Source organism: Notechis scutatus, chromosome 2 (assembly GCF_049901735.1).
Source record: "Notechis scutatus isolate UNSWTSFEM ecotype Mainland chromosome 2, rNotScu1.2, whole genome shotgun sequence".
NCBI lineage: Eukaryota > Metazoa > Chordata > Lepidosauria > Squamata > Elapidae > Notechis > Notechis scutatus.
The window spans coordinates 230,825,939-230,843,891 of NC_142010.1; the positions used below are offsets into that span (position 1 = coordinate 230,825,939).

Here is a 17,953-nt window from a genome sequence, read left to right on the forward strand (position 1 = left end):
TTAAAAGTGCTTGGTGGTATACCTTGCAATGGGACGGAAGGCAGTAGCCAAGGTTGTCCCCTAGCATGGTATGAGGTATGGAAATCCAGAGAGGGATGTGGAGCACCCATTTGAACCTGAAGTGCCCAAAAGGCAGTCCAAATCAGGCACCTTTTGTTCTATCAGAGGCTAATTCCATTGGAGTGACAGTTGGGATGCAAGATTGTGTGGGTTTGGCTACCAACACACACCAAGGGGTCTTAGACAACTTCAAGTTCTCCAATTCCTTCCCTCTGCCCTCCCCGCAGAGAAAAAGATGAGCCAATCAGAAGGCTGGGTGTGTCCACAGTCTTTTCCGCTTCTCCCCATCAGAAGCAGCTGCCTTACTGAAAGGAGAAGCGGAGGGGAAGAAGAAATCAGAACGGAGGAGAGAGGGGCTCTCAATCTCCGACCAAGGCACGCCGCCTCTGTTTGTATACAGTACGCTTTCCAGCCAGCACAGCGTTTTCTTCCAGCCCTCCCTTGCTCTCTCTTCATTGTTCTCTTCGCGGCGGCAGCGGGAGCAGCCAGTCAAGAGGCTGTCACGACAGACGGAAGGGAAAAGAGCGAAGCTCTCCTCCTTTCTCCCGCACACACCCGCACACACCTACCAGCACTTGTCTCTGAGAGCTGCGAGTAGGCTCGCGGCACTTGGGTCTCCCAGGATTTCCTCTTTAATGTTAGGCGAGACGCAGAACCTATCAGGAAAGGGGGAAAAGGAGTGATAGAAAGAGGGAAAGAGGAAAAGGAGAGTTTTCCCTTTCTTGATCCACAGGGCAGAGAGGTTTTCATTCGACTAAAAATAATTTTAAGAAATAGCTTTTAATCGCCAAGTGACTAGATAGAAGGGGCTCTTCCAGTCCTCCGCCCTCCTTTGCCTGCGCTAAACTCACGCCTCTTTTTTTTCATCTACTTGGGATCGTCCCTTGGGGGAATCCAAGGATCATGAGCCGCTGGGTAGCCGCCTGGTTCCTGTTGTGCTTGAGTCTCGAACCCCCTTCGTTCGCCAAAGGTGAGGAGGTGGGGGCGCTGGTGACCGTGGTGGTGCGGATCTTAGGGACTAGCATGCTAGGTGGTGGGAGAGGGAAGGCGGCGACCAGGGTCAAGCGAAAAAGGCAGCAGCCGGGTGGATTTTTTTTTTCTTCAAAAAAAGTAATCACAAAGTCGACAGGAAAGTAAATTAATGCGGGGAATCTTGTTGGGAGGCGAAAGGCGGGTGGAGGGACGTGCTTTGCTACTGAACGCTGAATAATTCAGAGCTGCCTGAACGTGGGTGTTTTCTTGTATTTATTTGCTTTAATCAGATTATGTGTCATCCATCCGCAGACATGTTCCATTTAGCAACGGGAGCTTCAGGAATGCAGGGAAGGGTTCTGTATAATCCAGATAAGCAGACTGACAATATTGATAATGAAGCAGCAATGTGTGTGTGTGTCTGTGTCTGTGGGAGACGGGGGCGGGGGGGAGAGGGAGAGACCAAGCAGCCTTTTCTCTAATAACCCTCTTTAAAAAAACAATTCAGACGGACAGTAGCTGGGTGCGAAAGATCTGGCGAGATACAAAGCAGTTACAGATACAGTTGTAAGCTTCAATAATTAACACTTTTGCCAGTCCACCTCCTGAAATAGGGCATCCCTAGGTTGTAGGGTGCAGAGATGGAGGAGGGAAAAAACTTCGCAGTCTTCTGAATTTATCAGTTGCACTCAGGAAAATTAAGACAGATTCGAGGATTAATTTTGTGTCTCCAACGGATCAGCAGATGGATGGGTGGAGAATCAGATGAATACAGAACAGACCCGGCACAGATTCAATGTATTTGAAAATATATATATCGATTTTTAGCTCCGATGCGGAAGGAGGACAGACATCTTTTACACGCCTATATTCTATGCCATACGCGGATGCCTCCTCCAAAGCGCTTTAAAAAGTTGGGAGCTGCGGCTTCCTGAGATAGGGAACGCTAAAAGCAAGAAAGGCTTTGTCTGCCTGGGCAACGCGCGAGCGGAAGAAAGGATGGGGACAGGCAATTGCTGGAAGAAAAAAAAGAAAAGCAAAAGTACAAATTGGCATAAGTTTGGCCAGCTTTGAAACAACTGCGTGTATTTAGAGAAGTGGGGGAGCTAAGGGAAAGGCGCCATTCCCCCCCCCCACCCCAACACACAAACATACACCCGCTTCTCCGCTCGAAAGACGAAGCGGTGGTAAACGCCACCTTATTACTCGGGCTTCTCCGACCAGCTCTCTTGGATGAGGCAATGTTTTTTCCCCCACTACCTTTCTCCCTCCCCTTGTTTTCCCAAAGGAAACACTCGTTTTCATAACATCAATTTATTTGGTCCTGAGAGTTTTCTTGGAAAATAGCCAGCACTGAAAAAACGACTTTGTTCAGAGGCTGCCTTTAAATAGACAAATCTCAAGTTCCGTCTCTGGGGGCGGACGACGAATCAATAACCTCGCTTTCCCAAATTTCCTTGTCCTTCCTTCCCTCCCTGCCCCCCCGCCCCACTTCTTCACACCGTCCTGCCAAAATGAGGAACACTTCGGAAACGTAGAGGGGGCGGGGAGAGATAGAAAGAACGAACTACAGAGCGGGCCCCAGAGAAAAGGCAACCTTGCGGCTAAATTATCAGACACCTTCTTGGGCGGCCTTTTCGCCTCTTGGGAGAGAGGGAAAGGGTTGCCCTTCGGCTCACCTGCTCCCGCTCCCTTAGGGAGCCTTGCTTGCCTTCACTTTGATTCTCCACGCGCGGCAAGGCGCTAGGCTGGAGGGGGCAAGGAGGGAGCGGAGAGGACACCTGAGCCCCTGAGATGGCGGAAGAAGCGTGCGCCGCTCCAACTAAGCCGGGGCAAAGGCGCTCGGAAGAGCCTAGTGCCGATGTCGGGAGGCAGCCGCAGCAAGCCACCGCCCGCCGGCGTTACGCTATTGTAAAGAGCTCCGTGCTGCGGACGCTCTCAAACATTTTCCCGCCTCGGCTGCTGTGGCAGAGAAGGCGGCGGCTTTCCCGGAAGGCGGAATCTCGCGGGCATAGCCAGTAGCACGCGCGTTTTGGCTGTCCGGCAGATGAGAGAACGTCTCCCCTGTGGTTTCTCAGGAAAAATGCTTATTGAAGGAACAAAGTCGTGATTGAGCGAACTGAGCGAATGACTGAGCGAACTGATATGAAACTGACGTTGCGAATTAGGGAGGTGAACTTCCGTTAGTGTGTATCTTCAAAGGGAGAAGTGGGGGGGGTGTTAGTTACTTTGGATGTATAAATGGTTTGCCTTCCCCGAGGGAAGTTGACGGGCGCAATCCGTCTTTATCCACTAGAGTTTCAGAGCGTTTTCGAAAATTCGTTTTCTAATCACAATGGGAGAGGACTGACCTTGATTACAAGGATAAGTTTCTCTGAGGAGCCTAATCATTTCAGCATCGTAGTGGGAACTGTGAAAAAGCTTCCATCGAGACTTTTTCTGTTTTATCTTTTCATCAAGTTGTCATCTGTCCATCCAGTATAATTCTTGGATAGGTTGCAAAATACAACGTATAATCAGGAAGTTTCTTTAACCACTATGCTAAGATTCCTTAAAAAATACTGATAAATAAACCAAGCACATGAAGTTTTGCATTATAATAAATGTGCCATGTGTGCCACAAAACTTGTTTTCCTTTGTTTTATAGAAGAGATTACCAGGATTCTGGAAAACATTCAAAAATAGTTGCAACTAAAATCCTTCTAAATCGAGGAAATACCTGGGTATTGCCAGCTTTGTATCTTTAAAGATTATCTTATTCTCAAATCAATTTTAAAAAGCTCACTCCCAGTTAAAGTATATAAGATTATATTCTTAGCCACAGAAAAACTTGCACAGCAGTCCCCACAGTTAGTGAATGTAATAATTAATCAGGTTCTGCAAAAAAAAAATTAAGGAATATTAATAACACTAAAAGTATAATTACGGTTGTAAAACACCAATTTAAATTACAAAAAGTTCCCAATTCTATCTACTCATGATGATGCTAATCTAGTCCAAACATATGTTAGAAGTAATGGTTTAATTAATGTCCTTAATTATACAATTTCTATTCCCCTCTTGAATATTTTGAAGAAAACTATATTTTAAAATGTGAATCTTCTTAATGAATTATATAATACTTTATGTATACTGAGAGTATTTACACCAAGACAAATTCCTTGTGTGTCCAATAAAGTATTCTATTCTATTCTAAACAAAGTGTGGATGTAACTAACCCTGTGAATTCAGGAACTTTGAAGTACTATGCTCTTTACTTAACACCATTTTAGCATTAATTATTTTACCACAAATATATATTTATATTTTTTTCTGTTCAGTTTCCATCTCCACATCTGCTTATATGAAATTTCAATCTACAGTTTTACTATATTACCTTTAATTTCTTTGAACATTAAATCAATAAATAATTCCAGCTTAATGAGTTACTAGCTCCTTATTTGGGATTTTTCTTTTATTAGACATAGCTACTACTACCCTTAAATGTAGCAAGCTGTTTCTGTGCTTGCACTCCGAATTCTGAAACAAAATGACCTGTATGAAAAGCAAAATATGTAACCATATAAAAGGAATAGATGCTTTCTACATCACCTGATTATATCAGACTAGATATAGACAGAAATTTGGATTTAGCTTTCAATGATTATTTTGAGAAGAATTTTCATAAACTGAAGAAAAATACAAATATTAGGGGTTTTTTTGTGTGAGTACTTGTGTGTTTATACTTGTGAAAACAACAATAACAATGGTGGTTTGGGGAATACACTGCAAGATCTATTGCCAACAATGTTTTAGTATTCATAATAATGACATATGTAGATACTCAAGAATTGTTATTTTTGATAATTTAAATAATTTAATGTTGAAATGAAAATATATTAATGTTGGACATTTATGTTATTAGTATACAAGGTAGAAGTCAAAAGATTGTGTATATAATACATACTGTGGAACATTAAAAGAACCTATTGTTATTTCTATGCAACAGGATAGTATGCAAAACAAAAAAATCAACTCTTTATAAAATCCGAGTAATGTACTTACACCAAGTATCCAACAACAGAAAAAAGTATAAGGTGTGAGTCATTGTTTTGGTTTATAGAGTAACATATGTGAAATGTAGTATTAAAAAAAGAAAGCAATTTTTAGTAGCAATATACTCATTGATACTATATTATCAGTTATTATATCAGTAATATCTCCATAGGACAACTTTCTCTCCAAAACATTTTGACTTTCAGTGCCTACAAAATAAACTTTTTTAAAAAAATAAATAAATCACAATACCATATTTCTATAACTCCTGCTGCTATAATCAGAGAAATAAAGTTTGGTATGGTATATTTTTATAATTATCTGATAGTTTGTCTACAATAACTTTTTTTCTTTCTTCAAAATATCACAGGTTGGATTTACATTTGTAGTTTTTTCTAGTGAAAATCACATATCACACAAATAGGGTCAGTATGCGTCTTGGTTTATTTTTCTGACCTTTTGGTTGGTCTTGACTGCTGGTAACAACCTGGACAAGTTCATGCAATTTTCCTGGCAAAAAATTTGGGAAATGGTTTGGTATTGTCCTTTTCTAGGTTAAAAGAAAGTGACTGATTCAAAGTTACCCAGATGGCTTCATGTCTAGTAAGACTAGAACTCACACTCTCAGTTTCTAACTTAGTGCCTTTAACCACTATGCCCAACCACTTTATGCTTTCTGCTAATAGATAATTCCAATTTATAAGCAAAGTGCCTAGCAATGAAAAAGATAGTTATTTTATTATATAATATACATATGTAGCATCCTGTAGAATAGACCTTTTATAATTTCTTCTCATGCAGATCAGAGACAGGGTTCCAATCAAGAGGAAGGGCACATAATTAGATTACCTTCAATGGGTGCTGATGTCATTTTTAAATGTCTGAAAATCTCAACCTAAGAAATGCCAGAAGGGTATCTTCCAAATCTATTTTAGTTCTCCATCAGCTTACAAAAAGCAGAAAGGAAACATAAGAAAGGAAACATAAACTCAGTTTCTTCTAGTTTATATGATACAGAAGTATTAATAACTTGAAAAAAAGGAGAAAGCAAATTTAGCTAGAGATGCCAATGTTTCTTTTCAACTTCATCTTTGCTCTAAACTGCTCAAATCCCCCTCATGTTCATCGCTGATCGTCCTTTCTTTGGGGAGCCCTGCAAAGATACACCCAAAAATGCTCCATCTGAAGTCTTCAGCTTCGCAATCCTGTGCAGGGAGGGTGGAGGTTTGCTCCAAGACTGCGGCAGAGCACTGCACTGGGAGGCCTCCGCAGGTACCATTGAGTTGCATGTGTTGTTCCAGCGAGAGGGGTGCAAGCTGGGGGCTTGGCCAGGGAAGATGGGGTTTTGGTATACAAAGGAAAGGAAGATCTCCCCCTCCCTCCTCCATGCAGGCTGCCACAGAACTCACGCAGGGCAGCGTGACCACTGGTGAAGTGGGTCCTGGCAGGCTGGTAGTAGGCAAGGTGCTCCACGGAACTGAGCCAAGTTGCCCCACGCCAGGCAGGAGCAGCCCAGCCAGGAGGGCAATGAGGCCCCATGAGGCCTGCTTCACCTGCTGCACCAGCAGTGGGGGAAGAGTCAATTCTGACACTGCATGGCTGTCTGCCTCATAGCCACAGCCTGAGCAAGACCCAAGCTCCAGGCCTAGCAGGAGCCAAGGCACAAGGTAAGCTGCAAAAGAAGGGTTGGTTGCGAGGTTGCCTGGCAACCCAGGCAGAGCTGAGGCTGGAAAGAGTCACCGGAAACATCTCTGCACCCAGAGAGACAAAATGAGAGGCAGTTTCTGGCCCTTGTTAGGTCAGCTGATCTGCGGGCCATGATTAAGGGGCCAAGTCTCCATGAGGTGACGGGGAAAAGAAGGGCTGCTTCCTGTGCTGGGTACCACCACCCCATTTACTTTTGGAGTAGGGCTTATATTAGGCCCATCCCAAAAAATAAGGCTTGTTTTGGGGTAGGTTATATTTTCAGGGAAACACAGTAGGGCACTGATTATGTCAGAGTATTTTATACTGAGAGTGCTTTCTGTATTTTGTCATAAATACTCATTAAAATATAAATATTAAAGTAAGACTAGGATCTGACTAATCATTTTATTAGTTTTGGTGGTTATGTATTTCTAAAATTATCTGGATTCTTTTTAGGATGCAGTCCAACCTACAGCACTGATACAGCATTGGTTGTGGTTGTGGATAACCTGTGGAAAGCTTGGGGTGGTGTGTGTATGGATCCACTCTGATCCTCCTTGATCTCTTAGCAGTGTTTGATACCATATACTATGGCATCTTACTCGACTCACTCCAAGGTCAATTGTACCCATTATTGGACTGGGAGGCCTAGTTTATGGTCATTCATGCTGTGGTTACTTCCATGTTAGTTTACCACAATGTGCCCTACATGGACTTGCATCCAGAAATTAGTACTGGTCCAGAATACAGTGACATGCACAATTGTGGAAAACCTATGATTTGTCCATGTTATTCCATGGCTGTGGGAGATGCATTGGGTTCTAGTTTTTCCCAGGTCCAATTCAAGGTGTTGATTATTATCTTTAAATTCCTAAGCAGCAGGTTGTTTGTGGTATCTGCCTGCTTTGCCAATAGGATGGGTATATTCCAATCCCTTCTCTCACATGTTGCCATCTGACGAGACCTAGAAAATGCTGCTTCATTGTAGCTGTCCCTGATCTTTGGAACACCACCCCCAAATAAATCTTCCTGGTCTTCTAAAAGCTGTAAGGACCTGGTGTTCCTCACAAGCTTTGGGCTAGTATGAGGTTGAAGCACAGGAAAGTTTGTTTAGCTATGTGGGAATGTGTTGTATTTGTAGCACTAAGATTTGTTTTACTGATTTTATTGTATTATTATTATTTGTGAGCTACTCATGGTTATGCTGGATAGGCAGCTATAAATATATTTAAATAAATAAATAAATTGGTAATTTATAAGTACCTGTGAAACATGATCCTATGTAAGATCATGTTCATTTTAGTTAAGAGAAGGTACATCTTTGTACATGCACTCCGAGGTGAAGTCTTCAAATTTTTCAAAAGCATTTAATTATAAACCATATGAAGGAGAAATAAGTCAATGTTACTGGGTACATGTCTTGTGAAAACATAAAATACATTTTAAAGAATTGTGTTCTTTTTCCCACCCTATTATAAAAAAGTTGTATAAGGATAACATAAATTCATTCAACATTAAAATATGCATTTTGAAATAATATGAATATAGAATATTTCTGTTATAAGGCATGATAAATAACACATGTATCTGTTAAGACATATTGCAATCTGTCTTTCAAAAATGTAGCAAATCCAGTTCTGCAGACATTAGCTAACTTTGTATAATATGAAATGGAATAGAAAATAGAATTGACAAATGTAAAATCTATTTCAAATTATTTGTACCCCAAAGTAAGAACACATTCTCTCTCCCCCCCTTCCCCCTTTTCCACTAAAGATGCTATCTAAAGCAATAACTGTTTTTGGGTGAAAAAATGCATTCAGATTCTTTGTTAATAGTATAAGAATTATGTATGCTATTTTGTTCAGTAAAATTGCACCATAGACTACATGGGGTTATACTTTTTAATTATCTAATTCTATAAGTCATTGTATGAAACATTAAAAGATGGTATTGAACATTATATGGAGCACAACTTTTGGCTTGTTCAAAAAAAATTGAGACTTGGCTTTATTAATAATTATGGTGGTTTCACAAAATCCTATGAAGCCATCTATTGTTTCAGAAACGGGAAGGAACCAAATATTATAGAATCAAAATCTTTACCTTAATTAAATATAATGATTTCTTTCTAGCATAATTCTACCATATGATATATCTGAATTATAGGAAACATATAGGAAAAATATCATAAATACTCTACAATTATCTTCACATTTTGTTTTATAATAGTGAAGGAAAATACCAATATTTTATTTTAGGGACAGTTATTCTGAAAACAAAGATGATACCAGGAGTAAAAATGTACTGAAAGTTCAGGAAGGAAATCCATTATAGCTGTTTATATTAAATATAATCACCTAGTATGTCAAAACAACAACTAATATTTGTGAATCTATTACAGAACAATCAACACTGACAAACACTGTCAGCTACCTTTGTTAATATCACCACAGATTGGATTACTTAGAGTGGCAATTATGACAAGAAAGACTGTACATGTGGTATGATGCAAAACCAAGGAATGAGTACATCTCATTAATGGAACATAGAATTTATACCATATACATAAAAGAATCTGAAACTGAAGTCAGGTCTTAAAATGATAGACGACAGGCTTATGGAACGTCTGTATATTTATTAGAACTTTGAGATTCATCAATAATAACCTGATACAAAATATAATCTAAATCAATTATTAGTTTTACTGAGATAATTTTTATATCAGTTGAAAAAAAAGTGTTTGACATTTTCTCACAACTTTTGTTTGACATCAATTCAGTGGACAAAAAGGGTGCATTGTAATAAAATAAGATCAACATTCCATCATTCCTTAGATATAAAATATAGGAAAAGGAAAAATGAGTTATTTTTCTCAACAAAGGAATAGAATTGAAATTAAATTGAATCAAGTAAAATTATTTAAAGTTCATAAAATTATATAAATGAACATTTCAACAGTTATCTTTTTGTGAAAATGTAAATTGTATGTGTATAATACACATTAATCATTTGCACTTCTTCCATTTCAATTTGTACTATGTACACGGTATTGCTTGTTCTATAGATCAATCATAGCATAAATGTTTTGGATGTAAATAGTAAGGAGCATGTCCTTTAGCAAATCAAGAAAATAGCTAGGACCTTGTAGTATAGCTATCAATTAAAATATTGTATTAGGCTATTGTTTATAGTGCAATGGGCATTAAGTGGTAGATTTCTCTATATAATACCCAAGACTTAAATACTGTATAATTCATTACGGACAATGTAACGGTTGCATGATCACTTACACAGAGATTTAATGCTCTCTAGTTTCCATAATCACAACTAGAGATATACCCTATGTCAGTGGTGGCTAACCTTTTTGGGCTCCTGTGCCAAAAATTGTGCGTGCGCTTGCATGCTTGTGCTCGTGTGCCAGCACCAAGAAGGCAATGCAATTCCCCCCATGTCTCCTATGCATGCATGCACAATCCCTACCCACCCACACTGCCCCCTAACCTGCACTGCGCCTCACAGCTGATTTTCAGCTGGTTTGAGGCCTTTTTTGGTCTCCCAGAGGCTTGAGGAAGACTTCTGCAGGCTTTGCAGGCCGAAAACTAACCCCGTTTTATCATTTCCGGTATTTTTGGAAAAACAGGAAATGATGAAATGGGGCTAGTTCTTGGCCTGCAAAGCCTGAAGAAGCCTGCAGAAACCTTCCTCAAGCTGTTCAGAGGCTGAAAAAGGCCTCAAACCGGTCAAAAATCAGCTGTGAAGCACACGCATGCACAGTGAGGTAAGTTTGCCTGCAGTTTGTGTGCTAGCACAAATGGCTCTGCGTGCCACCTGTGGCATGAGTGCCATAGGTTCGCCATCATGGCCCTATGTAGAGTAATATATCCATATGATAATTCTTTAAAAAGTTAACCTATTATGGATTGCACCACCACCACCACCAAGAACAACAACAACAACAACAATAATAATAATTCTACAAAATAATAATGATTCTACAAAAATCCACCCTACTTGGAACAGCTTATATCCTCTAAAGCTAATTTAATAGTTCTTAGGGCCTTAGTTAGGACTTGATCTGTTGAGCTACCAACCAGCCCCAAAGGCTGTGAATCTCACAAAAAGACTAACCACAACCACCACCACCACCACCACCACAACAACAACAACAATAATAATACTAATATAATAATAATAATCTCATTATTATTGCATTATGAAATGTGTCCTATTATATCTTATTATATCTATAGCTATATTTTTAAATATTTTATTAAAGATTTAATATATTCTTTATTATTTCTCTTCATATTTATGGAATGAATTCTATATCTTTTTTCTTCAACAAACTTTTAAAAGACCATCATTTAATAATTAGCATTTAAGTTTTGGAAAATCATTTTTATATAAAGCTGAAACTACCCACTATTTATAACCAAAAATAATCTACCATTTTTTCTCTCTCATAGGTTTGTGTAAGTACTTTGCAGATGACAGGTTTTAGCTGTTATTTTTTAAGCTGTCACTTTTATGACTCATGTTTAAACTCAAATATTATTGTATACTGTAGTATGATGTCTTGGTTAATATGTGTTCCTTCAGGCTAAATTAATTATTACTTTTCATAAAGTTCTGTGTTTCTTAGGTACATTCTTATCTCACTTTTTGAAAGAATCAAGTATATGTTCCATTACTTTAAAAAAATTGTTTTCAGTTTTACCTGCTTACTGGATTGCTACCTTAGCAAAATGTACATAATCAACAGTAAATCTAACTTTCTGAACTAGTAGATCACTCTATTTTAAAAGTACATTCAAAATGATATAGCTAAATGGTGAATAAAGGAATATATGGGGAAAAATAAAGATTAAGCTGCAATAATGATAGGATATTGTTTTACAGGAATGTACAATGTCAGACCCCAACATTTCACAATCAATTGAATGCAAGGTCAGGAAACCAGCCATAGACAAAGCATACACAAAAACAACAAAAGTTTAATGCTGAAACAATCCAAGGGTTAATTATTAGAATTGCAAGATAAGAACTTAAACTTAGACAGGAAAGCATGTTTAGTTATGCCAATTTATAGATATTGCTCTTAGTCTATTAGAAACTGGATCTAGAATCTGAAGCCATTTTTTATTGGCAAGCAGGACAACTCAGAGAGAATGAGAAATATCCCCATGTTGAGTATGCTATTACTGATGAAAACATTTATTTATCAGTTAAGCATTAATAAACCCTCTCTGTTGCTATCTGCTCTTCCTTGATTAGATGACTCTCAGCCACATGAAGTTTTAGATCAGGATACAGATCCTAGCTTAGAGCTTAGAACTTCAAGAGTCTTCTAAGGATGCCAGACATTAAAATTGGCCATGCTTTTCAGATCCCATCAGCTGAAGTATATTGGCTGGCAGAGATTAGAAGACAGTCCTTTTCTGCAATAGACCTTGCTCTGTGGAATGTCCTTTTCCTGGAAATTAACAATGGCCCAACCATACTGGCCTTTCATAAGACTTTAAAAACTTAGCTATGTTCCCAAGCGTGTTAAGGGCCCCATTTATTGGCTTTGCTATTAACTGGCTAATTATCTTGGCTGCTGTGTATATTTATTTTGTATGTTTTTATTGTTTTAAAATGTTTTATTGTTGCAATTGATTTTAGAGTTTTGAAATTGTAAGTTACCCAGAGACATTGACTAAAATAGGTAGATATAAAAATTGAATTTAAAAAAATCAATATAAATTCAACTGTCAGGTTTACAATAATAAATTCAACATTAGATTCAGGAAATCATAGAACTAGTTGATCTCTTTAGATTTCTGAGTGAAGATTTGAGTTCATTCTCTGATGGAGACTTTTCCAGAAGAGAATAATATATAAACCAAACTTTGTAATAAAGCATATGATGTGTGGTAGATAGGAGGAAGCAGTCAAGGCAGTCTTGCTACCAAGTGCCAAGGTGAATTAGCAGTACATTGTAAACTGCACGATCTTCTGTCTTTCTCTATTACAATCATGTAGAGTGTTGACAGCTGACTCATCATGTTTAGAAAAAAAACAGGAACATGGTAAATAATTTAAACATTTTTCTTTTAAAAAAGGCAGTAGAACTGAAGGATACTAAGGTTGCACAAGATTTCTAAGGGAACTTCACTTGAAGATGTTTTAACCAAAACATCCCTTCAAAACTTTGTAAAGCTAGAGAAACACCTCCTCAGTGGGGAAACACTTCAGTTGTTCAGATAACTATCACTGGGTTGAGGTGCTCATTCTTGTGCAAAAGAATCACCAAGCCATATTTCATCAGTAAGCAATAAGAGGTTCAATGTTATTTCCCAGGAGTTTAGCAAAGAACATAAGGTTCTTGTATGTGTTAATCATAAATGCAGAATGCTTTTGCTCCATTAAAATAAAACAAGTACTTCCCTGGAGATAAAATGAGAAGTCATTGAAATCCATTTTATTATTCTGAATTGCCAACAACTACACAGAGAAACTCAGAAACACAAAATGTATTTTTGAGTCTTTACCATAGGCACTCACGGGAATTTTCTGGAGTTGGATCATAACTGCAGTGGTAGATATTGCTCTCATTTGTACACATAATGTATTCTGCTGTAACAGACAGATCATTTTTCTTGTATTTGGGTTAGACATACCTATACTACTGTATTTTGATTGCTCTCCAGAATTTCAGCTGAAATCTTATTCAGCCTGACCCAGAGAAGCCAAAAGTTGTATTGAGAGCAAAGCAGAAACTCTATTGCTATGATTCTTTTTATTCTGGGAATGCTGATGATCATTACAGAATGTAGAAATAATCTCAGTCAGTAGGAGAGGTCCTATGTAGTGTGGATGGGGAATAATGGATACAGTTAATTTGAATGTAATGCCCACTTTAGGAGAAAACTAATCAGTGAAGATAGAAATTTATAAACTGCAAGAAAAAGCAGCCACAGCTAAGTTCAGACTTATAGAAGGGAAACCCACCAAACAGGTACAAGAAAAGAAATTTACAACTTGGTTAGTAGTAGGTGTATGTATATGTATTGTGCGCGTGCACACACACACATACACACACACACACACACACACACACACACACACACACTAAACCAGTCTTAATATGCTATGTTGCTGCTGCTATAATCAATTTTGCTTTCCACACAGTTATATTTCCATAAACCAAAATCCAGTGCACAGGATATTGGATAGGTGGACCACCTTACACTAATTTCTTTAATTCTATTTGGAGTTACATTTTTAAAAAAATGTAAAATACAACCCCATCTCATTTGCATAATTTTGCAAATGCTAAGCGCAACACTTACAAAAGAGCAAAATGGTATCTGATTCACTGCAGAAATATTATAAATCACAATCTTCCAAACCTCCTGCTTTTTGCAATATGCATATAACAGTGAGAGGTAACAGTGAGAGGTGCGCCTACATTGGCAAGATAACATTGTTAAATTATTCAGCAAATTTTACAAACTCCATTCTTTGTTTCTATTTTTTCTTCCTGAGTAACAGCACTATCACAAGTGAAGATCATAACAGCCAAAATGGCGGTCAAGACAACTTGAACAAATCTTATCCCTTTGTGTGTGTGTGCAATGAGAACACATATATAAAAGGGTCAGAGCTTGGTTTGTACTGATAAGACCACTATCTTGCTTGTAGTTAGGCAGTTATACTGGAAAAGGCAATAATGTATTCAGGAAAGGAAATTATTACATCAAATCAAAGCTAATTCAAAATTCATATGAGAATAATATATAACTCTCACCTAACAAGCACAGTCAGTGTAAAGGGTGACAAGAAAGGTTGTTGCCAAGATTACAGTCAAGAATAGCAGTCTTTGCTTTTTACTTTGACCTTCTGCCCCACTGTCATTAATGCAAATGATTTTCCTTACTTAGATTAGATTATTCAGGAAAAGAAACATTATTTATGTCTTGCTTTTGAAAACCTCACATAGTTACACACATGAAGTAAAAGCTTTCACGTTGTTTTTAAAGTAATTAGCCTTGCCTAATGGAGAAGCATTAAGAATGGGGGCAATCCTGGAATAAGGGCTAGGCTAAAAACACCCTTAAAATAACATTAAAAAAAACTGTTCCAAGAGTAACACAATTTTAACACAGTCAATGCCACTGCTGATTTCTTCTTTATCTTTTATTATATACTTGAAAAGATTCATTGACTTTAATCTGATGGGTTGCTTTAAAGAGTAGCTAAAAGGTTTTCTATAAATTTCAACTGACATCTGTTTTTCAAAAGCTGCCCTTACATCTGAAGTTGCTTTATACTCTGAGCATCTAATCAGTATTCTCTATGCTCACCAGCAGCAATTTTCCAACATCCTCTGTGCACGTCTTTTGCAGCCATGTTATTGACATTTTAGAAGTGCTAGTTATGTAATCAGAGGTTTTCTATATGCAAGCCATATGTTCTGCCATTCAATTATAATCCTTCACCTCATATTTCTTCTGCTCCCAGTAAAATTCTGAATATTACTGTTGCACATGGGCAACTTAAAATTCAGGGTAATTACTATCTTTTAACTTAGCTATCTTGAATAGAGTTCAAAAAGTAATGCTAAAACTTCATTTTATTGTAACTTTTCATCCGTCATTCAGTTCTCTACAACTTGCCAACTTTGCACTCTTTTCTTGTGTCACTAATTTAACATTTTCTCATCTACTAAATTTTCATTCCTCAAAATTTTACAGTCACCATTTGACCATGTGATTGTTATTCTATTTTCCTTGAATATATAATGTACAGTATATAAAAATAAAAAGGTCTTCCTTCTTTCATATCCATTTAGTCAATCTATTTGGTTAAAATCTTTTAATACATGAAAAAATGTTTTGATGTTTTAAATTTTACATCTATTATTTAATTAGATTATTTTACATCTAATATACATTATTTTGTTTGGTTTTGTTGTTTTATTATCTTTTTTTAATTTAGCATTTTTATATTCTTGACCATATTTGATTTAATATCCAAATCATTAGAATAAAGCTTTCAGGAATGATCATATTTAATTTTATCATTTTTTCCCTAAAGGACTGGAACACAGAACTTAAAATACCCATTAATCAAATAACTAATAAAATATCCAATATAGAAACAACTTGACTAAAAGAAAGTAGCAAAAGTACTTACTTGCAGGACAATTAAAAAAAACAATCTAAAAGACATACTGCCTTTTTTATTTCGCAAATGCTCAGATACTTCATTGGAATTAGATAATAAGTAAACATATAAGTAGAAAAATGTTGGGATAGTTTTTAGATTTATAATAATATTCAGCATTTACAAAATGACCATCAGTCAATTACAAAAGGCAGTTGGTACTTGGAACAGTTTATATCCTGCAATGATATCTTTAATACCATCAAAGAACAACTATCTCAGGTCCTTGGAAAGGGCTCAGTAGGTGGGTAAAAGTCTACCTTTGCCAAATTCATAATATCAGGCTAATTGTGCGGTTAGCCATAATAATATAATGTATTATAATTTATATCTTAGCTTTATTCCAGGATCTCAAGACATCATATGTTAGATCCTCCTAAATTATCCAATTTCTTTATATAAATACCTGTTAAAAATATGCACTCTTCTTATATATATCATGGGATATTTAAGAGCCTTTGTTTTTGATAGCTGCTGAGAGATACAGAACAGGGATTTACTGATGAAGCAAGGAACTTAATAGTCTTGGTTAGTCTATAGTCTATTGTTAAGGGAGAAAATCAACATAAAAATAACTTAATGATCATTGGATAGTACTAGGAGGACAGTCATTTTGTAATAATCAATTAACTCAGTTAAATCTTCCCCTTTCTTTATTTCCTAATATTATAATGAAACAAGATCTTAGACAATAATGCAATAAAGGACTATGTTGTTTCAAATAAAATACAATTCAATGGATTTGTTGCCTTTTTAGCATCAAATGAGCACACACTAAAATGAATGCATGTGGTATAGATTTAAGTTTTTGCCTAGCTGAAATTTTACTTTTTTTTTTTTTTTTTTTTTGCACATCTAGTTTTTATGAAGCTCAAGGTTTGTACATATGATTCTGGTAAAGAGATCTTGGAATAAGATTCCAAAATTCATTTCATTTCATGTACTTCTTGAGCACCATACTAAATGTAGTATTAAAGTAAAGTGAACATTTCACATTTTTATCTGATTATTTTTCATGCCTCAAAATAGCTATGTTAATTAATTATTGTTGTCATCTTCCTTGTTCATTCTTTTTCTCAAGTAAAGAAAATTTCCAATGCTACCATAAACTTACTATAAACTAATCTTCAAGAATCTCCTCAAGGGCTTTATAAATATGTAATCTTTTTGTACTCTAAAATAATATGTATTTTTAACTGTGTATATGGAAATTAAACTCTTGTTATTTTTATCCAATATATAAATATAATTTATCATTGTTTTTAAATTAATTCAATGTTTTAATTACTTATTTGTATTCCCACTTTTATTATCTTTACAAATAATTCAAGATGGCAAAAATCCAAACATATCTTCATCTTCCTATTTTTCCCACAACAACCCTGTGAGGTGGGTTGGACTGAGGGAGATTGGTCACCCAGCCAGTTTTTGTGCCTAAACACAGTTTCTCACTTTATAGCCTGATGTCTTAAAGTACAATGATAGCTTATTAGAAAATATGGAAGCTAGATGGTCATTACTGAGCAGCTAAAAATATTTTTACTGGCAGATATTGCACTGATATCTTTTACATGGTCATGCAATACCTCTTGACTATTCAGCAAGTATGACCCCTCATGACTCCTGAGCTGCATAATTAAGGAACAAATCTATCCTCCTTTTTAAACTATTCAGCATCATTTGTTTATCACACATTATACTTCTTATTTGTTCTAAAATATAAAGTCACTTCTCCCCCAAATGTGGGAGAGGTCCAATTATCAAATATGTAATATATGATTCATCCATAAATCTGAATTGTGTCATAATGCACTCCCCTTTGTTCACAATTATTTTCATATTATCCTAGGAGAAACGATATTCTAAGTTTTATTTAGACAATGTGCTAAAGAACACTTGAATATCACGTATTTAATAAATACATTCTGGTATTCAGGTCCTGAGTAATATTATTTACCAGACTATATCTGGGTCCACTTCACTTTTT

The 17,953-nt window shown here is 36.7% G+C and overlaps 1 protein-coding gene across 2 annotated transcripts in view; it reads left to right on the top strand.

The window, feature by feature from the left end:
* The first annotated feature begins 346 nt into the window (after positions 1-346).
* The window catches only part of EDIL3 (EGF like and discoidin domains 3), a 236,944-nt gene continuing 219,337 nt past the window's right edge, over positions 347-17,953 (top strand). For both annotated transcript variants that reach the window (XM_087958209.1, XM_087958210.1), the window contains exon 1: positions 347-1,030. In XM_087958209.1, coding sequence (XP_087814335.1) covers positions 964-1,030 — 67 coding nt within the window. In that variant the 5' untranslated portion in view covers positions 347-963. The remainder of the gene's footprint in view (positions 1,031-17,953) is intronic.